Source organism: Nyctereutes procyonoides, unplaced genomic scaffold (assembly GCF_905146905.1).
Source record: "Nyctereutes procyonoides isolate TBG_1078 unplaced genomic scaffold, NYPRO_anot_genome, whole genome shotgun sequence".
In the NCBI taxonomy this organism is placed as follows: Eukaryota; Metazoa; Chordata; class Mammalia; order Carnivora; family Canidae; genus Nyctereutes; species Nyctereutes procyonoides.
The window spans coordinates 68262696-68290664 of NW_026575126.1; the positions used below are offsets into that span (position 1 = coordinate 68262696).

General features: G+C 40.3%; 2 protein-coding genes and 1 non-coding gene across 3 annotated transcripts in view; 1 reads left to right on the forward strand and 2 right to left on the reverse strand.

Annotated features, from left to right (window-relative positions):
• The window catches only part of ZSCAN25 (zinc finger and SCAN domain containing 25), a 71570-nt gene that overhangs the window by 30208 nt on the left and 13393 nt on the right, over positions 1-27969 (forward strand). The window lies entirely within an intron of this gene.
• LOC129520401 (U6 spliceosomal RNA) lies at positions 2959-3065 on the reverse strand. The gene has a single exon (XR_008666613.1). It is a non-coding gene; the product is annotated as a U6 spliceosomal RNA (small nuclear RNA).
• LOC129519432 (putative olfactory receptor 1F12P) lies at positions 8717-9685 on the reverse strand. Its single transcript, XM_055339937.1, has one exon. The coding sequence runs from the start codon at positions 9683-9685 to the stop codon at positions 8741-8743; it is 945 nt and encodes a 314-aa protein (XP_055195912.1). The 3' UTR covers positions 8717-8740.

Genomic DNA, 27969 nt, shown 5'->3' on the forward strand with positions numbered 1-27969 from the left:
AGAATTTCCCTAATCTGGGGGAGGAAACCGTCATCCAAACCCAGGAGGCACAGAGAACTGCTTCAAAATCAATAAAAATAGATCAACACCCTGACATAAAATATATAATAGTGAAACTTGCAAATTTCAGAGACAAAGAGAAAATCCTGAAAGCAGCTCTGGAAAAAGAGATCTGTAATCTACAAGGATAGAAACATTAGACTGGCAGCAGATCTATCCATAGAGACCTGGCAGGCCAGAAAGGACTGGCATGATATATTCAGTGTGCTAAATGAGAGGAATATGCAGCCAAGAATATTTTATCCAGCTAGCATGTCATTCAAAATAGAAGAGATAAAGATCTTCCAGGACAAACAGAAACTAAAAGAATTTGTGATCACCAAACCAGCCCTACAAGTAATATTAAATGGGATCCTTTAATTGAAGAGAGAGCCCAAAAGTAACATAGATCAGAAAGGAACAGAGAGACAATATACAGAAACAATGACTTTACAGGTAATACAATGGCACTAAATATCTTTCAATAGTTACTCTGCATGTAAATGGGCTAAATGACGCAGTCAAAAGACACAGGATATCAGATTGGATAAAAAAGCAACACTCATTGATATGCTGTTGCAAGAGACTCATTTTATTTTATTTTATTTTATTTTTTAAAGATTATTCATGAGAGACACACAGAGAGGCAGGGACATAGAGGGAGAAGGATAGGCAAGGATCGCAATGTGGGACTCCATCCTACGGCCTCAGGATCATACCCCGAGCCAAGCCAAAGGCAGATGCTCAACCACTGGGCCACCCAGGTGCCCCACAAGAGAATCATTTTAGACACAAAGACACTTCTAGATTTAAAGTGAGGGGATAGAAAACCATTTACCATGCTGACAGACATCAAAAGAAAGCTGGGATGGCAATCCTTATATCAGACAAATTAGATTTTAAGCCAAAGACGAATAAGAGATGAAGAAGGACACTATATCATAATTAATGGGGCCTATCCAAGAAGAAGATCTAATAATTGTAAATAATCCCTTAGCATGGGAGCCCCCAATTATATAAGCCAATTAATAACAATTAAACATATTGATAATACTTTAACATTTTTAATATACCTCAGTTTATCTTTTAATAATGCTTCTCTTTTTTTTAATTTATTTTATTTATGATAGTCACAGAGAGAGAGAGAGAGAGAGAGGCAGAAACATAGGCAGAGGGAGAAGCAGGCTCCATGCACCGGGAGCCCGACATGGGATTCGATCCCGGGTCTCCATGATCATGCCCTGAGCCAAAGGCAGGCGCTAAACCGCTGCGCCACCCAGGGATCCCTAATAATGCTTCTCAACAGAGATTCTACAGTATTCTTCGAAGCCCATTTAACATCAAAATCACCTGGGGTACTTGTTTAAAATGTATTTGTGGATGGAATGCTTGTCCACAGGGAATCTTCATTTTATGCAACCCCTGAGGTGATAATAATGTACATAAATTCCAGGAATGATAGCTCTATTGTGGGTAAGATGTGGCTTCACCAGAGTACTCATTCCAACATTGGAACGTGTCCTGAAGTAGGAAGGAATAGCAAGGCATGACCTTCCATAGCAAAGTATTATTTGAATGATTGAAGCCACAGCACAGGAATTTCTTCAACAATAGAGGATACTTACATCTTAATCTCTTCACTAGAAAAATAGTTTGATTTTGATTTTTTTTTTTTTTTTGGTCAGAAATCCACTCACTACTTTGTCCAGCACTCACCATGATGCCCAGCTTAATAAATGTGCTTAATACAGATTTCCTTAATGAATCTGTAGTGGCCATCCACCCACCTCCCGCCCCAATTTTCTTGGTCGCCATTGCTTTACTTCACTTTTATGTCTCCATAATGGGTAAGGTGGTTGAAGCACTTTCCTCTGGGCATCCTAAGGGTGCAGTTTAACAGAAAAATGCTTCAGTCGTGATGTAGATGAGGTTGTGCTTATCTCTGACTAGGTGCTGGGCTGGGTGTGAAGAGTGCAGCAAAGCAGGTGTGATGCAGCTGAGAGAGTCTGAGTGTCACAGAGGATTTGTTAGGAACTCTTTATTTTTATTTTTTTAAAAGATTTATTTATTCATGAGAGACACACAGAGAGAGGCAGAGACAGGCAGAGGGAGAAGCAGGCTCCCCATGGAGCAGGGAGCCTGATGTGGGATTCAATCCCAGGACCCCAGGATCATGACCTGAGCCAAAGGCAGATGCTCAACCACTGAGACACCCAGGCACCCCTCGTTAGGAACTCTTTAACAGAACCATATCTGTAAGTTGTTCTGAGATCTGTGTCCATAAAAGATCTTTAAGAGTATCCTTTTAAGTAAACTGGTAAGTCTTTGTTCTATATAACTATAGAGGAGGACTTGGAAAGTATCAAGGACATTGATGGAGAGACCACTGCAATGATACAGAAGAGTTTGGGAAAGAGTACAGCTTCTGTGACAGAATCAGTCCTGATCCAGAAGTTGAGTTCAGCAGTAGACTGGATTCTGGATAGTTTAGATCTCTATCCAAGAAAAAACCTTTTCCTTTTCCTTTCTTTTGAATGAGGTGTTGTTTCCTCTTATTTTACCTTGGCTTCTTAGTAAAATATCTTAAGGTATCATTCTTTCTTGCCTGACTAAAGTAAAGGGATGTCTTGATTTTTTGAAGGAAAAAGATCAGGGAGAGGAAGATAAGGGAGGGAAGGAGTGAGTGCAGGGCCATTTGTAGATTTGGCTGTTACTTTGTTGGGAGAAGCCATCACAAAGGATATTGTGTCCTTTGTTATACAGAGATAGCAAAAATAACTCTTCTTATCTTTCTCACCCCCTGGATCTTTTCTCCATATTTAATTTAATTTAATATAATTTAATTTTAATTCCAATGAGTTAACATACAGTGTTATATTAGTTTCAGGTATACAATATAGTGATTCAACTATTCCCTACAAAAATACAGAATGCTTTATGAATTTGTGTGTCATCCTTGCACAGGGACCATGCTAATCTTCTCTGTATTATTACACTTTTAGTATAAGCACTGTTTAAGCAAGCACACTTATCCAAACTGTTCCATTGTCCCATCTAACTTATTTGTTTACTGGGAGCTGACCCTGGGTGCCATCAAAGGGGAGATCCATTCCTAGACCTCCACTTGTATAGACCATATCATGGTCAGAATAACTCCATTCATACAGAACTGATACTTTATCTCAACATTGGATCTTTACTCCATGTATTATATCCTTGCATTTCATTTTCCTTTCCTAATTTAGTAAGTGTAACAGCAAAAAAGAAAAAAAAAGAATTAGATTAACCTCAAACTAGAGACAGATAGCAAAAGACGTGCAACTTTTCACTGAAGATGTTTAACAGAGATCTCAAAAATTTTTTTTTATCTCTTAGTTTGGATGTGGAGAAATTGTAATACCTGTACACATTTGGTGGGAATATAAAATGCAAAAAGTACTTTGCAAGACAATTTGGTGGCTCCCCAAAAAATCAAGACTAGAGTTATCATTATGACACAGCAAGTTTACTTCTGGATATTGACCCCCAAAGAACTGGAAGCAGGGACTCAAAGAAATATTTGTGCACCCATGTTCATAGCAGTGTTAATTCACAATAGTCAAAAGGTGGAGGCAAGCTGTGTCCATCAGTGGATGAGTGGATAAACAAAAAGTGGTTTAATCACACAATGGGTTATTCAGCCTTAAAAAGGGAGTAAATTTTGCCATGCTACAGCATAGATGAACCATGAAGATATTGTGCTAAGTGAAATAAAAAGGCAAGTGCTGTGTGATTCCACTTACATGGAATTCAAGTTCATAGAGAGAGAAAGTAGAAGGGTGTTTGCCAGGGGCTGGGTGCAAAAGGAATGGGGAATTAGTGTTTGATGGATATAGAGTTTCAGTTTTGGAAAACGAGTTTTTTTTAAAGATTTTATTTATTCATGAGAGACAGAGAGAGGGAGGGAGAGAGATAGGCAGAGGGAAAAGCAGGCTCCTCGTAGGGAGCCTGATATGGGACTTGAACCCGACCCCAGAATCATGCTCTGAGCCAAAGGCAGATGCTCCACCACTGAGCCACCCAGGCATCCTGGAAAATGAAGAGTTCTATGGATGGATGGTTGTGTGGCTGCACAATAATGTGAATGTACTCAATGCCACTGAACTGGACATCTTAAATGTTTAAGATGGTAAATTTTATATTATCTATATATTTTACCACTAATAAAAAAAGGCTGAAAAATGTGCATTGGCTTTATCAACTTGGAGAATCATTGGTGAAAATGGTGAGAGCTGTTTCAGTCACATAGTGGTGGGGAAGCCAGGAGGCTTTGAATTCCCTCATTAGTTCTATCTCACGATACAACTACTCACTTGAAGATCAAGTAGACATCTCAATCTTATCGCAAAACCCAACTCTTTGTTTTCTCTCTACCATTCAAACGTCTTTTTTTTTTTTCTCATCTTATTGCATAGATCTTGCATCTCCTCAGTTGCTCAGGCCAAAAAGCCTAGAACCCTTTCTCTCACACCCTAAATCCAAACCATCAGTGAATTCCATCAGTTCTATTTCAAACCACACACAGTCTAGCAGCATCTTACTATCTCCAGCACTTTAGGTCCAAGTCACCATATTCTCTCTTGGACTACTTCAGCAGGGAGTTGCCTCTATTCTTTCTACTCTATAGCCTCTTCACCGTATAAGAACCAGACAGACAATCTTTAGGAAATATAAATAAGATGATGTCACTTCTCTCTTCAGAAATTTCCAAAGGCGTTTCTTCTTGGAGTAAAAGCCAAAGACCTTATTTATAGCTAACAGTTCTTCCTGGAGCACGTTAGTCAACATGCCAAGAATGTTCCCTCTTAGGGACTGTGCTCTTATTCTCTGTGCCTGAGACTGTTTTCTCAAGACGTTTTACAACTTTCTCTCTTCATGTGAGTTTCTGTTTTGAGAGACCTTTCCCAACTACCTGTGATATTTTTAAAACATGTCTGCAAATTCTCTGACATTCTTCCCATCAAGAATTGAAGTCTTAAAAAAAAAAAAAGAATTGAAGTCTGATTCCTTTCCTCTTGAATATTGTCTGGCCTTGGTGACTCACTTTTAACAAATAAAATATGAAGGCAGTGATGCTGTGTTACTCATCAGGCTACATCATGAAAAGCAGTACTTGAGATACTTGCCCTTGGGTTAGAACCATCATGCTGTGAGGAAGCCCATGTCACACAGATAGGCCACACATAGATACTCCAGCAATGACAGCCCTCACTGTGGTCCTCACTGACAGCTAACATCAACCGTTAGATATGTGAATGGGGAATCCTTTTTTAAAATTTTTAATAAATTAATTTTTTATTGGTGTTCAATTTACCAACATACAGAATAACACCCAGTGCTCTGAATGGGGAATCCTTCAAGATAACTCCAGCCCAACCCTGTTTGTCTATAACTACATTATAGACTCTGAAGGAGCATTGCTGAGCTCAACTCAGTCACTCCCAGAAATATGAGAGATAAAATAAATGTTTGCTGTTATTTTTTAAAAACTGTTTTCATTAACGTTTACTGAATATCTACTAGTTATTACAGGCCTTTTATATACAAGAACTTGCTTAACCTCTGTAATAGCCCTGGTTAGATAAGCATTATTTATTTTTTTATTGTTTTATTATATTTTTCTTTTCAGTAGGCTCCACACCCAACATAAGGCTTGAACTCTCGACCCTGAGATTAAGCATCATACATTTCATTGGCTGAGTCAGCCAGGTGCCAATGATGGCTGTTATTTTAAGCTACTAAGTTTGGGTGGTTTGTTTCTGCACAACAGCCACTTGAAGCACCACCCTGCTACAATTACACTCCTTATCAATTGCTAGTCCCCAACCTGGATATGTTTTTCTTTATAGTACCTGGAGCTTTCTGATGTATTATATGTATATTTGTTGTTTTTTTTTTTTTCTATTCTTCTCCCCATGCCCTGGAACATCAGCAACATGAAAGTAGAAACTTTGTTTTTGTTTGCTGATATATTCCCAGGGCCTAGAATATTGTACTCAATGCAGAGTTGTCATTTGAGCTCAAATTGTTAAGTGAATGTAGCTGTGACCCTCTGATGTGGAAAAGGCATCCAGAGTGAACAAGAAGTTATTGATGTTAAAAGATTATATGTGACTTGGAAAATGTTGTATAGGAAATATTTATTATTCTCATTATTCTTTTTCTTTTTTTTCAAAGTTAGGGCTCTTTATTCAGACAGTAAAGCACAGCAAAGTGGGAGAGCTATGCTGTCTCCATGGCAACAGAATAAATGTAAGGTCCTTGGCTTTTATCAGGCAGACTCTTCCTGGATCAGGAGAAACATATTTTAACTTGATGTATTCTCATTATTCTTGAAGATATTTCCACTTTACTACCAGTCGTACTTAATAATGCTATTTTTAAAATGTAGAAAATAAAACTATTTTTTTTTTTTTTTTACTTCTTAAACACTTTATTTTTTTAAATTGAAACTAATGTTCTGGTATGTTCATGGGATTGAGTTTATGCTGCCAAGTCTATGAGGGTGATTGATGTCAACTCTTCTTCACATAATTTTTACAGGTTTGAGGTGAGATTTTGCTATTACTGTGGTTTTATGATCAGAGACCCAGGAAAGCCTATATCCGGCCCTGCCAATCATCCCAACTCCTGAAGGCTCCCAAGGAAACAATGTGCTCAAAGAACAATAGCAAACTTTGAGCCAGAGAGCCACGTTGTTAGTGTCTGAGTCACACCATTTACCTCAATTGTGGACTCATTGGTCAAAGGTTAGCTGGAAAATAGTCTAGGCCTACTCACTTCCCAGTCTCAGCCCCAAATCTGAATTGAAGATCTCTGTGCTCAGGCATGGTGTGTAGAGGAAGAGGGGTGACTGGGCTCAAAACGGGGACTCCAAGCAGACTATGAATAGAAGAGGACTAACCAGGAGCAGGCAGAAGGAAGGAGGCTTCATCTCTGGTTGCTGACCCTTTAGGGCACACTGCCCTTCATAAAATATGCACCAGTGAACTCTTCAGGCTCTGACCTGGTAGTTCTTTTTCCTTGGAGGGGGAGGGGGAGACATAAAAGGTATTGGTTAAGACTAAGTCATGGAGAGAAAGGACAGAAGTGTTCTTTCTCCAGTGTATGATGCCATGTCATGGTCATCATCAGTATCTATTAGCAGGATACTTTTATTAAGTCATTATTCAAAACCCAGCACTGTGATAGAGTCTTCTGAAGATGAGTTTCTTAAGATGAATAAGACCTTCTATAAAATCTAAAAAGGACCCAATCAATGTCCATGTTGGCCAAACTGTGGAAGGAGCCTCGGTGCCCATCAAAAGATGAATGGATAAAGATGTGGTCTATATACACAATGGAATATTACTCAGCCATTAGAAACAAGGAATACCCACCATTTGCTTTGACATTGATGGAACTGGAGGGTATTATGCTGAGTGAAGTAAGTCAATTGGAGAAGGACAATCATTATGTGGTTTCACTCATAAGGGGATTATAAAAAAAATAGGGAAAGGGTGACAGAACATGAGAGACTCCTAACTCTGGGAAATGAACAAGGGGTAGTGGAAGGGGAGGTGGGCAGGGGAATGGGGTGACCAGGTGACGGGCATTGAGGGGGTCACTTGACAGGATGAGCACTGGGTGTTATGTTGGCAAATTGAACTCCAATAAAAAAAATATCCAAAAAAAAAAAAAAAAAAAAAAAAGGACCCAACCATCCTGCTTGGAGTGGAGTTGTGGTGAACATGAATCATGCAAAGCCAGGTATGAAAAGGGTTGCACAGAGTTAGAATTATATGTCATTCCAGGGGAGAGAAAATTCTCTCTCTCTTAGCTGGGGAGATGTGAGATGGCTTCATGAAGGACATGGTATTCTATCTGATCTTGAAGGACACCTAGAATTTTGATAGAAATGGGCAAGTTGGGCATGCTGGAACCACAAAAGTAGAGACTAAAAAAAATAGTGTTTGGTAGAATGGTGAATTTCAGATGGACTGGAGTCAAATGTCCAGTCACTATGGGGCCAGGACTAGTGATCAGTGGTTAGGACTTTCTGTGTAATGTTCTTTCAAGCTCTACCATACCCTTTGCTGCCTGCTTAGGTGTTCAGCTGAGGTATTGCTGCAGGCATTCCTGATGCTAGTACCTGGAGTATGGAACACCACCCAGCAGCATCCAAGGCCAAGAATGGGATAGCTTTGAGGACAATCAAATCTGTCCTCAGAACTAGATTCAACCCAGAATGTGGAGATGGTGGTTGAGGAGGTGGGGGTGTAGCACAGGAGTTTAGAAATTGGGATGCATGAGGGTTAAGGATTTGTGGAACTGGGGGTGTGCATGGGGCTCCCAGAGGGCAGCCCTTTGGCACAGGCTATCAGCACATGCACAGATTCCTATGAGTTCACCTTTCTCACATGAGCCTTCTCCAGCAGGTCTGCAGATAAAGCTAATTTGCATCTGTTAAGTGTTTCTGTCTTTAAGGGAGAGTTTATGCCCCTCGGCAGTCTGTTGGGGGGCCAAGAAGGGACTTGCAAATTATTTATGGAGTGATGACAGGACTCCCGGGTCATGGAGACCCAGGACAATGAGGTCTGTGTTCTTCCAGCCTTCTGTATGTGGAGCCTGTCCCTGGCTCATCCCCTTCCCAGCACAAAAGTCCTGAGAGGAGTCTTTGCTGTCACAGCCCACAGGATAAAGTCTTCACTCCAAATAGTTTTCTTAGAGCTCCCTTCATGTCCTTGTTCCTCAGGCAGTAGATGAAGGGGTTCAGCATGGGTGTGACCACCATATACATCACTGAAGCCAGTGAATCCTTGTCAGCTAAGTGGGAGGATGAGGGATTCAGGTAGACCCCTGTGATGGTCCCATAGAAGAGGAGGACTACCGTGAGATGAGAGCCACAAGTGGAAAAGGCCTTTTGTTTGCTCTGGGCAGATGGGACTTTGAGCACAGCAGACACAATGCGGATGTAGGACACAAGAATGCTGAGAAAAGGAATGAGGACAATCAAGCCCCCCACCAGCAGAATCATGAGCTGGTTGAGCTGGGTGTTAGAACAGGAGAGCTGGAGCAGGGGAATTAGGTCACAAAAGAAGTAAGGGATGATGTTGCTGGCACAGAACTCCAGCCGAGCCATGAGGGCAGTGTGTAGCAGAGAGTGGAGATTGGCAATGAGCCAGGAGCTCCCCAGCATCAGGGCACAGATTTGCAGACTCATCATAGTGGAGTAGTGCAGGGGGTGGCAGATGGCCACGTAGCGGTCATAAGCCATTGCTGTCAGGAGAAAGTTGTCCATGTTGGCAAGCAAAATGCAGAAGTAGATCTGGGCTAAGCAGCCGCCATAAGAAATGGACTGGGTCTGCATCTGGATATTCACAAGCATCTTGGGGACAGTGGCAGAGATGAAGCAGAAATCCACCAGGGAAAGGTTGCTGAGGAAGAAGTACATAGGTGTGTGGAGGAGGGAGTCAGAGCCAATGGCCAGGATGATGAGCAAGTTCCCTGCTGCCCCAACCAGGTACATGACAAGGAAGAGCCCAAAGATCAACTCTTGCCTTTCAGGCTGGCTGGAGAGCCCTAGGAGGATGAACTCAGAGACACTTGTGTGATTTTCTCCCTCCATGATTGGCTGGTCCTGCTGGGAGATCCAGAACAGGCACAGGCTATAAGGAATAGGGGATGGCACCCATGCCTCCCTCCTTCCCTCATACAACCCCTTAACTCACATCTGGCCAACTCACATCTCTTTGTTCATTTGGTATAAACTCCAAAGAAGGCTCTCCACCTACCAAAGGAAAAGCTTTGACCAGGGAGTCTTATGGCCCCAACAGACCCAAAGTCAGGGTTTTAATTATTTAACTACCAAAATGCTGCTGATCTAAAATCTGCAGAGCCCCATCTGACATCCTTCTAGGGAGAATCCTTGTGACATATGGCCAGGTACTCAGTGGTACCAACAAACAAGGAGTGCTTTGGGTTTTTTGCCCTCCAAACTTATGTCATGCTCTCATCTTTTGATTTGAGCACCCAATGTTGTCTCACTAGTAAGTGAAAATCTATGGAAATAGTTTCTTCTTACTCCCAATAAGATTGCCACCTGAAAGCCCTTTCTCTACAGAATTCTGGAACCACATGGCACATATATAGAACGAGAGGGTATTATTTGTACGTACTTTGTCTTCCTTTGTTCCCCCAGTCACAGATGGCCTGGGGCTTAGGGGGCCCTGGCTGCCACTTGTCACCAGCTCTGGGTCACCTTGGTCCTGGTGATGATGATATGGATGGGGTATGTCAGGACAAACCTGGACAGAAGAGCCTGCTGACTGGGACAGCTCAGCCAGCCGTTTGGGTTTATCCCGGAAGGGACCTGCCTCTGGAGCTTAAGAGTTGCCCCTGCAGATAATAAAGAGAAACTGCAAGTGTAATATTGCCCACAGGAATGGAGTGGGCAAAAAGGAAACAATAGGACCCCACTAAACTAGAATTCATAATAGTTCAGTGTGAGCTCAGCTGAAGTCTCATTAGATATAATGTCAATTATTTTCCACTGCTTCACAAGATATAGTTGGGATTTGGGTCCTATAAGAACATAAATCACAAAAAGGGAAGGAGAGGGAGAAAGAACTTGACTCGGTGTGATGATGGAGATGGAGGAAGAGCTGATGGGGAAAACCAATCTGGAAAAGTCATGGGGCTGGGATTATGCCAGGAACTAGACAGGGAGTGACAAGGGGAAAATCATCTTGGGAGGTTGTCTTTGTCCACCCCCCCCCCATTTTGCTGAGGTGGGGCTTGCTTGGAGGAAAGGACTTACCAGTGCAGGTGGGGAGGGTAAAGGAGTGATGGAGATTTTGAATATGCTTCAGATCCCAGTTGAGTTCTTGGCCTGTGTTTAGAACTATTCCTTGGTGTGGAAGATAAACGTGCTCCTTAAATTTCACTGCTTTGATTTCTCCAAAAGACTGAAAAGTGCCACCATGTGAACTTAGACTTGGAACATCTGTGTAAATAGGTCAGGGCTTCTTGGAATGGCCAGCACTGGGACAGAGGAAGGGACATGTGGAGCAGGTGGAATGGGGCAGGGACATGGGGGGGGGGGGAGAAGATCACCTGTACTGGGAAAGAGATATTCTGAGACTGGGAACTATGGTGTGTGTAGTGGCAAAAGCTCTATCCCTTCCTTGACACCTACCCCCTTCAAACCAAGGTGACACCACCCTCTTTTCCTTCCAATCCTCCACTTCCCCAAAGGTGTGGGAGAAGAAAAATATCTTGTTACTACCTGCCACTTTTTAGGGAAGTACTCTTCCCAAGTACTCCTCTTTGAAGAAAACTCAAGCTAAGAGATCTAACTTAAAATGAAAAGGATCTTTCTCCTACCTCCTGGATCATTCCTGTCAGCATGAAAACATCACTCAATTTTAAAAATCCACCCTTGACCCACTTTCACTTTCCTCTCTGGCTGTCAGCTTACTTCTCTATTTCCCCTTTCCACAAACTGTGGCCAGTATCCATATCCCCATTCCCTTCCTCCCGTTTGCTCATGAAGCCCATTTCTCATGCTTCCCCACAATCCATGTAACTTCCCTAGTCAAGGCCACCATTGCCACATCTGAGGTTGGGTCTCAGGCTCCATCTTACTAAGACCAACAAGCTGTATTTGGCAGGGTTGGTCACTCCCACCTTCTGAAAACATGTTCCCCACTGGGTTTCAAAGTACAGTTTTGTCATGGCACCTCTCCTGCCTCAGTGGTTTCTTGCTCTTGGGTCCTCCTCATTCTTCTGACCTATTCTTTCTATCTATCTATCATCTATCTATCTATCTATCTATCTATCTATCTATCTATCTATCTATGTATCTATGTATCTATCTATCTATCTATCTATCTATCTATCTATCATCTATCTACCTACCTACCTATCATCTATCATTCTGTTTCTCTAGAATATAAGCTCATGAAGGCAGAAGCTTTATTTTTATATGCCACTATATCCCCAGTTTCTAGAACCATACCTGGAGTAAAGGAGACAGACACTCAATGTTTTTATGTGTTCTTGAATGAAGGGATAACTGTTTTTAATGTTCCCCTTTGTGACCATATGTCTTTGAGATTGAGTGAGACCTTAAAGATAGTCCTCCTTGGGATCCCTGGGTGGCGCAGCGGTTTGGCGCTTGCCTTTGGCCCAGGGCGCGATCCTGGAGACTAGGGATCGAATCCCACATCGGGCTCCCGGTGCATGAAGCCTGCTTCTCCCTCTGCCTGTGTCTCTGCCTCTCTCTCTCTCTCTCTCTCTCTGACTATCATAAAAAAAAAGAGTCATTAAGCAATAACAGCTTTGATAAATGAGAATGAGGTTAGGATCTGGAAAATTTAATAGCTAGTACAAAAGATTAATATTTGAGTTGACTATAATTTTCAGCTATTATCAAATGAAATAGATGACTACTTACAAATATACATAATACCCCCAAAGATGCAAAAAGAATTAGAGAGCATGAATATAACACTAACAGAAAGGAATGCAAAGTTACAAAAGTTTCTAATGGAGCATTTAATTTTTTAAAAAAAGATTTTATTTATTTATTCATGAAAGACACAGAGAGAGAGAGGCAGAGACACAGGCAGAGGGAGAAGCAGGCTCCCTGCAGGGAGCCCGAAAGCATTTAATTTCAATGAAGAAAATATTCGAACTCTCTAAGAACCAATTAACTCAGTAATAAAAAGTGTAAAAATAGAAAGTTATGACATAGTAATAATCTGTAAAATGAATTAATAATATCTGTGTACAGGGGTTGTTACAAGTATTAAATGGGGAAATACCCATAAGGTGCATGGAACAGTGCCTTGCACACAGTTGGCACCCACTTCACTTGGCTATTATTACTCTGTTATTATTCTTCAATTCATTTTTAGAGGCAAATATGATTTTAAACTCACATTAAACAAAGATAATGGAAAGAATATTTTAGACCAATTTTGTTGGTAGACATAGATGCAAATGCCCCAAAGAAAAAATGTGTAAGCCAAGAAAACAACACATTAAAAGAATTATCCATTAGACTCAAGGAAATCCATTAACCTAGTTTACTACAAATAAAATACCAACTAATGTAATGAGATCAAAATAAATGTATCAAAACCTTATAGATTAGAGCTCTGAAAACAGGAGTTGTGCTTTTTTCTTAACATGATAAACAGGGGCACCTGGGTGGCTCAGCAGTTGAACATCTGCCTTTAGCTCAGGGTGTGATCCTGGTCCAGGGATTGAGTCCCACAACTGGCTCCCTGCAGGGAGCCTGCTTTTCCCTCTGCCTATGTCTCTGCCTCTCCCCGTGTCTCTCATGAATAAATAAATAAAATCTTGAAAAAATATGATAAGCAGGGTATTTAAAATCAAGAGTCAATATGTTTATTGAAGACTTATACTTTTTCCATAAAAAGAAGAACAAAATATGAGTATTCTCTATTTTCATTCCTTGCTTAATATCTTTTTTTAAAAAATTTTATTTATTTATGATAGTCACAGAGAGAGAGAGAGAGAGAGAGAGGCAGAGACACAGGCAGAGGGAGAAGCAGGCTCCATGCACCGGGAGCCCAAACGTGGGATTCGATTCCGGGTCTCCAAGATCGCGCCCTGGGCCAAAGGCGCCAAACTGCTGCGCCACCCAGGGATACCCTCTTGCTTAATATCTTGCTAGAAATGCTGGGGATAGCTATCTGAAAAGAAAAAAGAAATAAAAACATAACTTTTTGCAAAATATCTATCATAACTAAGCTATTAAAATAAATGAAATCACTGCCAAAAATAGTTAGCTGAGCAAAGTTGCAGATTGTCACACAAAAATTAGTAAATTGCTTACTGATGGATCAATAGTAAATAATTAGCAAGAAAAAGAATAAAAGAAAAAAAGCAATGAAAATGGTTATTTCATTCCCACTAATGATGAAATTGGGTATTTGGATTTTATTTATTTTTTATTTTTTTAAGATTTTATTCATGAGAATAGAGAGAGAGAGAGAGAGAGGCAGAGACACAGGCAAAGGGAGAAACAGGCTCCATGCAAGGAGCCTGACGTGGGACTCGAAACTGGGTCTCCAGGATCACGCCCTGGGCTGAAGGTGGCGCTAAACTGCTGAGCCACCCAGGCTGCCCAAGTATTTGAATTTTTAATTCAGTTTAGGAAATGAGATATTTGTTCAAAGGAAATTATAATGAGTAAAGTAAGGGAACATATAAAATAGAAATATGTTTTAATTGAAAGGTTTAATTAATTCATTAATTCTTGCTTCCAAGCAAGTAGATAGATATGTTATTAATAATATATAAATACATCCCCTATAGGAGACACTGTACCAAGTACTTAAACATTAGTTTTTAAATTCTACCCCAAAGTCTATAGCTTTGCAACTATGATGTATCAATGCAATGGAATATTATACAGATATAAAAAGGGAAAATGTATTGATTTCTGGTTATTTGTCTATGGCATAGACTATAAGAGCAGAACATAAGATAGCATGTACATATAGATGACATCTATGTACATCTACCAACAAAAATAAGATGTTAATTTGGAACATGATGGGAACAATTTGAGGTATAATTTCTGCTAGTTTTTTCCTTGCTAAGTTGCTTATGTTAAACATGATGTAAGAATTAGGCCATTGTAGGCAGTCATCTGCTCTGCTTCTGAGCTTTTCTGAGCACCAACAAACATTTTCAGATATCTCTGCCAAGGATGAGCATTAGAAGGTGTTGGAATTACTGGATAGGCCTTCATAGTCAGGAATGAGGGCAGGACTGAGAGGTTATCCTGGAATCCAGTGCTGTGTGAGTTTAGGAAGTTTGTAAAGTGATGGGATTGGATTCCTGTATGGTTTCCAAGGTCCCTTATAGGTCCCTGATTCTGCTTGTCTTTGAGAATTGGAAGAGTACATGTCATTAGACTTACATATTTTGGGGCATTGAGAGGGGTGTCTTTTTCTGCCCCACATTATCACTGACCTGTTCAGTTGGTCTGATTTCTGCTAATCCCACCCAAGGAAGTTGCCTCCTCCTGAGTTGCTCCTCCTTGCTAAGGAGGGGCAGATGGTTCATCAGCAGCCTAGAGCCAGGGACTCAAGCCTGGACCCCATTGGAAACAAGATGCAAAGCAAGTGTGTGGGTGGAGGCAGGACGAGCAAGGAGGCAGAGAGAGCAGGGCTCATTCCCTGATTCTTGGGCCAAGGAAAGATGTGTGGGGTTCACACTTGAATTATTTGCAGGCTGCTCTTGGCCTCTAGGGAGCAATACTCAGTGGGCATTGTTAAATATAAATGTACAGTAATTGCCTTGAGTCTGGCTGGGCCCAATTCTCCTGGACTCCAGACACATCATCTCCTTAGGGTTTTTCTACTGGAAAGTTATTACTTCAAGTGGTTTAATTTGTTACTTTTGTCTACAGGGAAAGTCTTACCATTTTCTTACTTTTTATCTTCAGTCCAGGGAATTCATGCTGTTTATTCAATCAGATCAGAACTCAGTGTTCATACTAATAGTGTGAAAAAAATTGTGATGAAATGCATACAATATCAAATTTACCATCTTAATCATTGTTTATTGTGCGTTTCAGTAGTGTTAAGTACATTCATATTGTGTATAACTAACCTCCAGAATTCTTTTCACCTTCCCAAACTGAAACCCTGTACCCATGAAACAACTCCCCATTCCTCCATCTCCCCAGCCTCCTAGCAACCACCACTGTATTTTCTGTCTTATCTACACTAGGTACCTCATATAAGTAAAATCATATAGTATGTGTCATTTTGTGACTGGCTTATTTTACTTAGCCTAATCTCCCCAAGGTCCATCAATGTTGCAGCAGGTGTCAGGATTTCCTTCCATTTAAGGTTGAATGATATTTTGCCATATAGAGATAGTTCATTTTTTGAAAAATATTTTATTTATTTATTGATGAGAGAGGCAGAGATACAGGCAGAGAGAGAAACAGGCTCCCTGTGGGGAGCCCACTTTGGGACTTGATCCCAGGACCCCGGGATCACGTGCCCAGAGCTGAAGGCAGATGCTCAACCACTGGGCCACCCATGCGTCCCAGTCCATTTTCTTCTTTTATCTGTTGGTGAGACATTTGGATTGCTTCTATTTTTTGGTTATTGTGAATAATACCACTACAAACATGGGTGTACAAATATCTCCTTGAGATTCTACTTTCAGTTCTTATCAGTAAATATTCAGAAATGGAATATCTGGATCATGTGGTAGGTAGTATGATTCTTAATTTTTTTTTTAGGAATCTCCATACTATTCTCCATAGTGGATACACCATTTCACAATTTCCAGCAGTGCACAAAGGCTCCACTTTCTTTACATTCTCATCAACACTATTTTATGTTTTTACTTGCTAATATTTATCAGGAACACAGAAGAATGGGCAGAGGGAACATCAATAACTATAAAACACACGTGAGACATTGAGAGAGTCACAGACAACAGTGTCGGCAAGTATATGCAAGCATGGGAGGGGCACTGTGACCTGGATGCTTCTACATATGAATTTATGGTCCAGGGCCTAAAACTTTGTCCTGCCAGATGGAACTCAGGCACCAGCAAACAGTAGAAACACTTTTGTCTTCTAAGGGCCTTCTTGACCATGATAACTGAAACTTTTGTAATTATTTTGTGCAACTGGGAGAGAGGTAGAATGGATACTGTTTTATATATGTATGTATGTGTGTCTGTGTATGTATGTGTATATATGTATATGTATACATGCATGTGTGTATATGTATATATAGGTATATATGTGTGGGTATATGTATATATGCATGTATGTGTGTATATGTGTGTGTGTATATGTATGTATATGTGTGTATACTTATATAAATAGTAGTAGCCATCCTAATGGATATGAGTTTTTTTTTTTAAAGATTTTATTTATTTATTCATGAGAGACAGAAAGAGGCAGAGACACAGGCAGAGGGAGAAGCAGGTCCCATGCAGGGAGCCCAATGTGGGACTCAATCCCAGGACCCCAGGATCATGCCCTGAGTGAAAGGCAGATGCTCAACTGCTGAGCCACCCTGGCATCCTTGGATATGAGGTTTTGACCTGTATTTCCTGAATGATTAGTGCTTTGAACATTTTTATATGTGATTGTTGGTCATTTGTATATCTTTGGAGAAATGTCTATTCATATCCTTTGCCAATTTTTTGATAAGGTCTTTGTTTTATTATTAAGTTGTAGGAGTTCCTTATAGATTCTGGATATTAAGCCCTCATAAATAAATATTTTCTCCCATTCCATAAGTTATTTTTCACTCTGTTCATTGCGTCATTTGATATACAAGAGTTTTAAATTTTGGTATTCATATTATCTATTTTTTCTTTTGTTTCATTTGCTTTGGATGTCATATGTAAGAAATCACTGCCAAATCCAATAGCATGAAGGTTTTACCTTATGTTTTCTTTTACGAGTATTGTTTTTAATGAGAAAATGCTCCACATCACTTGCCATCAGGGAAATACAAATCAAAACCACAATGAGATACCACCTCACACCAGTGAGAATGGTGAAAATTAACAAGACAAGAAACAACAAATGTTGGAGAGGATGTAGAGAAAGGGGAACGTTCTTGCACTGTTGGTGGAAATGTGAACTGGTATAGCCACTCTGGAAAACTGTGTGGAGGTTCCTCAAAGAGTTAAAAATAGAGCCACCCTACGACCCAGCAATTGCATTGCTGGTGCAATCTTTTTACCCCAAAGATACAGATGCAGTGAAATGGCAGAACACCTGTACACCAATGTTTATAGCAGCAATGTCCACAATAGCCAAACTGTGGAAGGAGCCTCAATGTCCATCGAAAGATGAATGGATAAAGAAGCTGTGGTCTATAAATACAGTGGAATATTACTCAGGCATTAGAAACGATGCATACCCATCATTTGCTTCAACATGGATAGAACTTGAGGTTATTATGCTGAGTGAAGTAAGTCAATCAAAGAAGGACAAACATTATATGGTTTAATTCATTTGGGGAATATAAAAAATAGTGAAAGGTATTAAAGGAGAAAGGAGAGAAAACGAGTGGGAAATATTAGAAAGGGAGACAGAACATGAGAGACTCCTAACTCTGGGAAACGAACAAGGGGTAGTAGAAGGGGAGGTGGGTGGGAGGATGGGGTGACTGGGTGACAGGCACTGAGGGGGCACTTGACAGGATGAGCACTGGGTGTTATATGTTGGCAAATTGAATTCCAATAAAAAATATAAAAAAAAGAGTTTTGTTTTTAAATTATTTTTAAAAATTTATTTATTTTAGAGGGGCAGGAAGGCATAGGGGGAAGGGAGAGGGACAAGCAGCCTCTGCTGAGTGTGGAGCCAGGCTCCTGCATCCTACAACCCTGAGATCATGATCTGAGTTGAAACCAAGAGTTGGTCACCCAATCAACTGAGCTACCCAGGCTCCCCTTCTTCTGAGAGTTTTATAGCTTTAGCTCTTACATTTAGGTCTTTGACCCATTTCCAGTGAATTTTTGTATGTGGTAAAGTGAGGATCAAGCTTTATTATTTTGCATGTGGATATTCCATATTCCCAGAATTATTTGTTGAAAAGACTGTTCTTTCCCCATTGAATTTGGTACCATTGTCAAAAATCATTTGACCATATACATGAGGGTTAGTTTCAGGGCTTTTTATTCTGTTCCATTGGTCTGTCTTTCTTTATGCCAGTACTATACTGTTTTGATTATTGTAGCTTTGTAGTAAGCTTTGAAATAAAAAAGTATGAGACCTTTAACTTTGTCTTCTTTTTTTCAAGATTGTTTTGGCTATTCAGAGTCTCTTGAGATTTCATATAGGTTTGAAGATAGCTTTTGCTATTTCTAAAAAAAAATGCCACTTGCATTTGATAGAAATTGCATTAAATCTATAGATTGCTTTGGATAATATTGACATCTTAACAATAAGTTTCCCAGTCCATGAATATGGGGGTTTTTTATTTATTGGTGTTTTTTTAAATTTAATTTCTTTTTAGCAACTTTTGGTGGTTTTTAGGGGTTGGTTTTATTCCTAGAATTTTATTCTTTTTTCTTTTTAAAAGATTTTATTTATTTATTCATGAGAGACACAGAGAGAGGCAGAGACATAGAGAGAGGGAGAAGCAGGCTCCTCATGGGGATCCTGATGCGGGACTTGATCCTAGGACCCTGGGATCATGCCCTGAACCGAAGACAGATGCTCAACCACTGAGCGACCCAGGTGTCCTTATTCTTTCTTTCTTTCTTTCTTTCTTTCTTTCTTTCTTTCTTTCTTTCTTTCTTTCTTTCTTTCTTTCTTTCTTTCTTCCTTTCTCTTTCTTTAATTTATTTATTCATGAGAGACACAGAAAGGCAGAGAGACCAATAGAGGAAGAAGCAGACTCCTCACAGGGAGCCCGACGTGGGACTCGATCCCTGGACGGGGATGACGCCCAGAGCCAAAGGCAGACACTCAACCGCTGAACCACCCAGGTGTCCCCCTATTCTTTTTTTTTTTGAGAGATTTATTTATTTATCTATATATATATTTAAAGATAGATTTATTTATTTATTTATTTATTTATTTATTTATTTATTTATTTATTTTAGACACACACACACACACACACACACAGAGGCAGAGACACAGGCAGAGGGAGAAGCAGGCTCTATGCAGAGAGCCCCACGCGGGACTCGATTCTGGGACTCTAGGATCGCGCCCTGGGCCAAAGGCAGGCTCCAAACCGCTGAGCCACCCAGGGATTCCCGAGATTTATTTATGTATCTTAGAGAGAGAGAGTGCATATGCACAAGTAGGGGGAGAGGTAGAGGAAGAGGGGAGAGAAAATCTCAAGTAGACTCCTCACTGAATATGGAGCCTGACTTGGAGCTTGATCTCATAACTCAGATCATGACCTGAACCTAAATCAAGAGTTAGTTACTTAACTGACTGAGCCACCCAGTTACCCCTATTTTATTCTTTTTGATGCTATTGTAAATGAAATCGCTTTCTTAATTCTTAGTTTGCTTTTTTGGACTATTCATTGTTAATGTGCACAAACATAGCTGATTTTTGCATGTTGATTTTGTATCTTTCAATTTTGCTAAATTTGTTTATTACTTCTAATATTTTGCGTGTATTATCTTTAGGGTTTACAACATATAACATCCTTTTGCCTGTGAACAGAGGGAATTTTATTTTTTCCTTTCCAATTTGGATGCCTTTAATTTCTTGCCTAATTGCGCTGGCTACTAAGACTTCCACTATAAAGTTGACAACCTTGCCTCATTCCAGATCTTGCAGGAAAAGCTTTCAGCTTTACACTATTAAATATGTTAGCTGTGAACTTGTCATATATGGTTTTTACTATGCTGAGCTATATTTTTTCTGTACTTAATTTGTTGATAGTTTTTATCATGAAAGGATGTTGAATTTTGTCAAATGCTCTTTCTGCATCTATTGAGATGATCAAGTGATTATTTTCCCCTTCCTTTTGTTACTGTTATGTATCACATTGATCAATTTGCATTTATTGAACCATGCTTGCATCCCAGGGATTAAATTCCACCTGATCATGTCATAATCCCTTCAATATGCTCTTGAATTCAGTTTGCTAGTACGTTGTTGAGAATTTTTATACCTATGTTCATCAGGGATATTGGCTTGTAGTTTTCTTTTCTTGTAGTGTCTGGCTTTGATACTGGAGCAGTGCTGGCCCCATAAAATGTGTTTTAAAGTGTACCCTCCTCTTCATCTTTTGGGGGAAAGTTTTAGGAGGATTGACATTAATTTCTCCTTAAACATTTGGTAGAGTTCACCAGTGAAGCAATCTGGTCCTGGACTTTTCTTTGCTGAGAGATTTTTTATTACTGATTCAGTCTCCTTATTAGATATAGGTCGGTTCACATTTTCTTTTTCTTCATGATTCATTCTTGGTAGATTGTATAGTTACAGGAATTTATTCATTTTTTTCTAGGTTATCCAATTTATTGGTATATAATGATTCATAGTAGTCTCTTATGAACCTTTGCATTTCTGTGGTATCGTTTGTGATATCTATTTCATTTATGATTTTATTTTTTGAGACTTTCTCCTTGTTGTCTTGCTAAAGATTTGTCAATTTTGGTTATTTTTTCAAAAAACCAGTTCTTTGTTGATTTGTCTCTGTTGTCCTTTCAGTCTCCGTTTCATTTATTTTTGCTTTTACCTTTGTTATTTCCTTCATTCTGCAAACGTTGGGCTTAATTTGTTGTTTTTCTCCTTCCTTGAGGCATAAAGTTAGGTTGTTTATCTGTGATTTGCTTTTTTAAAAAAATTATCTATTTATTCATGAGAGACACAGGGAGAGGCAGTGACAGGCAGAGGGAGAAGCAGGCTCCTAGCAGGAAGCCTGATGCGGGACTCAATCACTGGACTCAGGATCATGTGCTGAGCTGAAGGCAGACGCTCAACTGCTGAGCCCCCAGGCATCTCTATTTGTGATTTTCTTAGTGCAGACTTAGTTTATATTGCTATAAACTGCCCTATTATTACTGCTTTTGCAGCATCCCATAAGTTTTAGCATGTTATGTTTTCTATTTACATTTGTCTCAAGATGTTTTTTGATTTCTCTCATGATTTCTTCTTTGACCCATTGATTGTATAGGAGAGTATGTTTAATTTCCATATATATGTGAATTTTCCAGGTTTCCTTCTATTATTGATTTTTATTTTCATGTCATTGTGGGTATAAAAAATGCTTGATATGGGATCCCTGGGTGGCGCAGCGGTTTGGCGCCTGCCTTTGGCCCAGGGCGTGATCCTGGAGACCTAGGATCGAATCCCACGTCAGGCTCCCGGTGCATGGAGCCTGCTTCTCCCTCTGCCTGTGTCTCTGCCTCTCTCTCTCTGTGACTGTCATAAATTTAAAAAAAATGCTTGATATGACTTCAGTGTTCTCAGATTCGTTAAGATTTGTTTTGTGATCTAACATATGATCTATTCTGGAGAATGTTCTGTGTGTACTTCTACTCCTGTTGAATGGAATGTTCAGTATATGTCTTTTTTTTTTTTTAAGATTTGTTCCTGAGAGACACAGAGAGAGAGGTAGAGACAGACATAGGCAGAGGGAGAAGCAGGCTCCCTGCGGGGAGCCTGATGTGGACTTGATCCCAGGACACTGAGATCATGACCTGAGCCAAAGGCAGACGCTCAACCTCTGAGCCACTCAGGCATCTCTCATGGCTTATTTTTTTTTTTATCCATTTAACCTCTATGTCTTTTGATTTGGGAACATAATCCATTTACACTTAAGTTAGTTATTAATAGGTAAGGATTTACTATTGTCATTTTGTTGACTATTATCTGGGTATTACATAGATCCTTTGTTCCTCTCTTGCTATCTTCCTTTGTGATTTGATGATTTTCTATAGTAGTGTGTTTTGATTTCTTTCTCTTTATCTTTTGTGTATCTACTGTAGATTTTTGCTCTGTAGTTAAGCTTGCATAAAACATGAAGCTTGCATAAAACATCTTATAGTTATAAAGGTCTATTTTAAGCAGCTAACAATTTCTATTGCATATAAAAACTATACTCTTTTTCTTTTTTTTAAGATTTTATTTATTTATTCATGATACTCACACAGAGAGAGACAGAGAGGCAGAGACACAGGCAGAGGGAGAAGCAGGCTCCATGCAGGGAGCCCGACGTGGGATTCAACCCCGGGTCTCTAGGATCGCGCCCCGGGCCAAAGGCAGGTGCCAAACTGCTGCGCCACCCAGGGATCCCTATACTCTTTTTTTTTTCACACATTTTATGTTTTTTTTAAAGATATTTATTTATTTATTTGATAGAGAGAGAGAGAGAATCACAAGCAGGGGAAACAGCGGGCAGAGGGAGAAGGAGAAGCAGGTTCCACGCTGAGCAAGGAGCCCAGTGTGGGGCTTCATCCCAGGATCCTGGGATCATGACCCAAGCTGAAGGCAGATGCTTAACTGACTGAGCCACCCAGGCACCCTACATTTTATGTTTTATATCACAGTTATTGTATTTTTATATTGTGTATCCATCAATGGATTATTGTAGCTATGCTTCTTTTTAATACTTTTGACTTTTTTTTTTGAGAAAGAGAGAGAGAAAGAGGGAGCAGAGTGGGAAAGGGCAGAGGGAGAGGGAGAAAGAATCTTAAGCTGGCTCCGCGCCAGCCTGGAGCCCAGACATGAGGCTTGATTTCATGACCCTGAGATCATGACCGGAGCCAAAATCAAGAATTGGATGCTTAACCAACTGAGCCAACCAGGTGCCCTAATAATTTTGCCTTTTAACATTTATGTTAGGGTGAAGGAAGTGATTTACATCCATCATTACAATATTCGTGGGTTTTTTTTTTTTTTGAAGGAGAGAGAGAAAGCACACATGGGAGGGAGGGGCAGAAGAAGAGGGAGAGAGAGAGAATCTTTTTTAAAAAAGATTTTATTTTTTTAATTTAGAGAGAGAGAGAGAGAGAGAGCAGGGGGAGGGAGAGAAATAATATCAAGCAGACCCCACCCTGAACATGGAGCTCCACACATGGCTCAATCTTACAACCCCAAAATTATGACCTGAGCCAAAACCAAGAGTTAAATGCCCAGCTGACTGAGCCACCCAGGCACCCCAAGAGAATCTTAAGTAGGCTCCACACCCAGTGTGGACCCTGACTTGGGGCTCTATCTCATGACCTTGAGTTGAAATCAAGAATTGGATACTTAACCAGCTGAGCCACCAAGGCATCCTCATTATTTGTATATTCTGAATTTGACTATATACTTTCCTTCAACAGTGAGTTTAAACCTTCCTATGTTTTCCGGTTACCAATTAGCATCCTTTCATTTTGGCTTGAAGAAGTCACTTTAGCGTTTCCTCAAAAGCAAGTCTAGTGGTAATGAATTCCTTCAGCTTTTGTTTGGGAAAGTCCTTATATTTTCTTCTTTTCTAAAGGACAGCTTTGTCAGGTGAGGAATTTTTTTAAAAAGGATTTTATTTATTTGAGAGAGAGATTGTGTCTAATATGGGGATGACCACATGGCCACCATGGAACAGGGGACTGGAATGCATAAGGATAGTGACTCTAGGTTCAGGGGCACTGGATGGTCCACAGTGGTGATGGCTCTGTTGCTCAGATGCTGGCACCTGCAGAACAGCAACAGAGGTAGAGTTTGGAGTGCAGATGCTCAGAGAATGACAGTGGCTATGGAGTCCTGGCATTGGCTAGCCCACAATGGCAATGGCTCTGTTGCATGAAATGTGAGTGCATCAAGTGGCCACAGAGGCAGGGTGTAGAGTATGGTTGTGTGTGTAGCAATAATGGCTCTAGGATTTGGGGTCCTGGCTAGCCCATAGGAGTCATGTCTCCGGTGCCTGAGACATGGATGCATATGGAGCATATAGAGCAGTCATGGATCTGGGATTGGGAGAGCACATGCAGAGTGGCTATGGAATCAGGGTCTGAAGTGGGGGCACAGGCAGAGCATCCAGGGCTCTGGAGTCTGGGGCATGCATGAGGTTTAGGGAAGCTGGAAGCTCTGGTACTAAGGTGGCATAATAGCAGCTCCTTCTGGGGGATGTACAGCAACATGTCCCTTTTTGGGGGGTTCTTTTGTTGCAATGGCCGTTATTTACCACAGTGTCAAAAATTTCCTGTGACTCCTGCAAAGCAGGTCACTGGGGTCTGTGCCAATGAACACTATGGAATCTTCCACTAAGAAAACTGTGAGGGAGTCTGCAGTTTTTGAATTAAAGTCTATTTTGTGTGATATCAGTATAGCTACCTGTGTTCTCTTTTGGTTATCATTTTCATGGAATATCTTTCTGCATCTTTTAACTTTTGACCTATGCATGTCATTAGATCTAAAGTGAATCTTTTGTTGGGGGCACCTTGGTGGCTCTGTTGGTTAAGCATCCAACTCCTTATCTTAGCTCAGGTGTTGATCTCAGGGTTGTGAGTTCAAATCCTGTGTTAGGCTTTATGCCAGGCATGGAGCCTACTTAAAAAAAAAAAGTAAAATGAATCTTTTGGAACACCTGGCTATCTTAGTTGGTGGAACATGTGACTTGATCTCAGGGTTATAAGTTCAAGTCCCAAGTTGGTTGTAGAAATTATTTAAAAAAAAACAAATAAACTTAAAAAGAAATAAAGTGAATCTTTTTTTAAGAGGTGGGAGGGAGAAAGGGGAAGGGGCAGATGGAGAGGGAGAGAGGATCTTAAGCAGGTTCCATGCCCAGCATAGACACTGATGGAGGTTTCAGTCTCACAACCCTGAGATCATGACCTGAGCCAAAATCAAGTCTTGGACACTTAACTTACTTAGCCACCCAGGCACCCCTAAAGTGAATGTTCTATAGACACAATATCATTTGATTCTGTTTCTAACAATCTCTGTCTTTTGATTGAATAGCTTAATTTTTATTTACATTTAAAGTAATTACTGATAGGGAAGGACTTGCTATTATCACTTTGATAATTATTTTCTGTATGTCATACAGCCTTTTTGTCCCTCATTTCCTACTTTACCACCTTCTTTTGTGTTTGGTTAGGTTTTTGTGGTGACATGTTTTGATTCCCTTCTCATTTGCTATTGTGTATATTCTATAGATATTTTCTTTGTGGTCCCCCTGTGGATTACATAAAACATCCAAAAGTTATAACAATCTATTTTAAACTTAACTTCAATCACATTAAAAGAACTTTATTCCTTTACAGTTCCACACTCCGCCCCCATTTTCTGTTATTGATGTTGTAAATTACATCCTTATATATTGTGTACCCATTAATATAGATTTATAGCTCTTTTTTATGCTCTTGTCTTTTAAATCCTATAATAACAATAAAAAATGGAGTTACAAGCCAAAATTACCATAATACATGTGTTTATATTTGTTCATATATTTATCTTTACTGGAGAACTATATAGTATGTATGGTTTTTGAATTACTGTGTAGCAAAAAAAAAAAAAAGAAAGAAGAGAAAGAAGAGAAAAGAAAAATCCATTTCTACTAGCTTATTAGAGTACTAAGGGAATGTTACACACTCCTAGTCTCCTTCTTTTTTTTTTAAAGATTTTTAATTTATTTATTCATGAAAGATGCACAGAGAGAAGCAGAGACACAGGCAGAAGGAGAATCAGGTTCCCTGTGGGGAGCCTGATGTGGGACTCAATCCCAGGACCCTGGGATCATGACCTGAGCCAAAAGTGGATGCTCAGCCACTGAGCTACCCAAGTGTCCCTCCTGGTCCCCTCTGTGAGAGGTATTTGAAAAATCCTGGCTTTTGTCATTGCTAAAGTAACTTCACCAGCACTGGGGTTTGTTGAATTAAGCCCCACAGTCCCATAGATAATTTAATGGGAGGACAAACAGTGTATGTTCTCATTCATTTGGGGAATATAAATAATAGTGAAAGGGAATATAAGGGAAGGGAGAAGAAATATGTGGGAAATATCAGAAAGGGAGACAGAACATAAAGACTCCTAACTCTGGGAAACGAACTAGGGATGGTGGAAGGGGAGGAGGGCTGGGGGTGGGGGTGAGTGGGTGATGGGCACTGAGGGGGACACTTGACGGGATGAGCACTGGGTGTTATTCTGTATGTTGGTAAATTGAACACCAATAAAAAATTAATTTATAAAAAAAGATAATTTAATGGGTGTGAGCCTATTATGTTTCAGTCAACTTCCATAGGACTTTTTCTCAGGTGAATATAATTTCTGGGTGTGCACATAACAGCCTTTTAAGTTCTACTTTAATGTATATATTCTGAGAGAATTGAAACTGTCAAAGAAATCTTGACTTTGAGTGGCAGGCACTAGAGTTGTTGCATAAGTGTGTTTCTGTGGTGAGCTGTGTTCATATTCTCAACCCGCTTGTACTAGTCTGATTATAATCTGAACTTCTTAAAGTTCGTGTGCCAAGTTGAGGTCATTGTTTAATATTCAACAACGATTATGCCAGCAAAGCAGTGCTGTGGGAAAACATCAGATATGTGTTGTAATTGGTGACTTGATTTGAGTTGCAACATACTTTATCTAGCTATTGATTTCAGCCACCACTCCTCCATCTATTTCTGTCTTCTAGGTCTGCAACCTTGGATATTTAGAACTCAGCTCATAGAATCCTAGTATGTGGGTACTGAGAACATATAGTACAACCTCCTTATGTAATGGACAATGAGTTGAGAGTGAAAGGATTTTGACCACGGTCAAGTGGGTGAATGACAGATTGGAGTGGGACCCTGGGTCTAGGCTCCCATGACTTCTCCCCAACAATACTGTTCCAATTGTCCCTTCATTTCCTCCATAATGTCTGCCTGGTCTGACCTGGCTGTTTCCTGCTTTCCACTCTCTGCCTTCTTTAATGCCCCTGTTTGTAGGTCACTTTGTAACCCAGAGATGCTCTGTGGCCCTTGACTACATTCTTGGAAGAAATTCTAAGCCACAATTTACAAAGGTGTTCTGGGTGAAGCCAATGGGAAGCCTGGGCCTTGTCCGCTTGGCATCATTGTCTTCTTACATCTGTTTTCTTTTCTTTTTTTTTTAATTTACGATAGTCATACAGAGAGAGAGAGAGGCAGAGACACAGGCAGAGAGAGAAGCAGGCTCCATGCACCGGGAGCCTGACGTGGGATTCGATCTCGGGTCTCCAGGATCGCGCCCTGGGCCAAAGGCAGGCGCCAAACCGCTGCGCCACCCAGGGATCCCTTACATCTGTTTTCTGCCTCCATAGGTAGCCCCTGTTTGAAAAGAGCCGTTCCAGGAGATCAGAGTTGACCTTTGGCTGATTTTAGAGTGCTCACTCAAGCCAATATCCAGTTCTTTCCTTCCCATACTTTTTTCATCCTTTAGACATGTCCTCTGTTACAACCCAGGAATTCTGT

Coding starts and splice junctions, on each gene's coding strand:
- LOC129519432 (XM_055339937.1), bottom strand. CDS start 9,685: ATGGAGGGAGAAAATCACACAAGTGTCTCTGAGTTCATCCTCCTAGGG.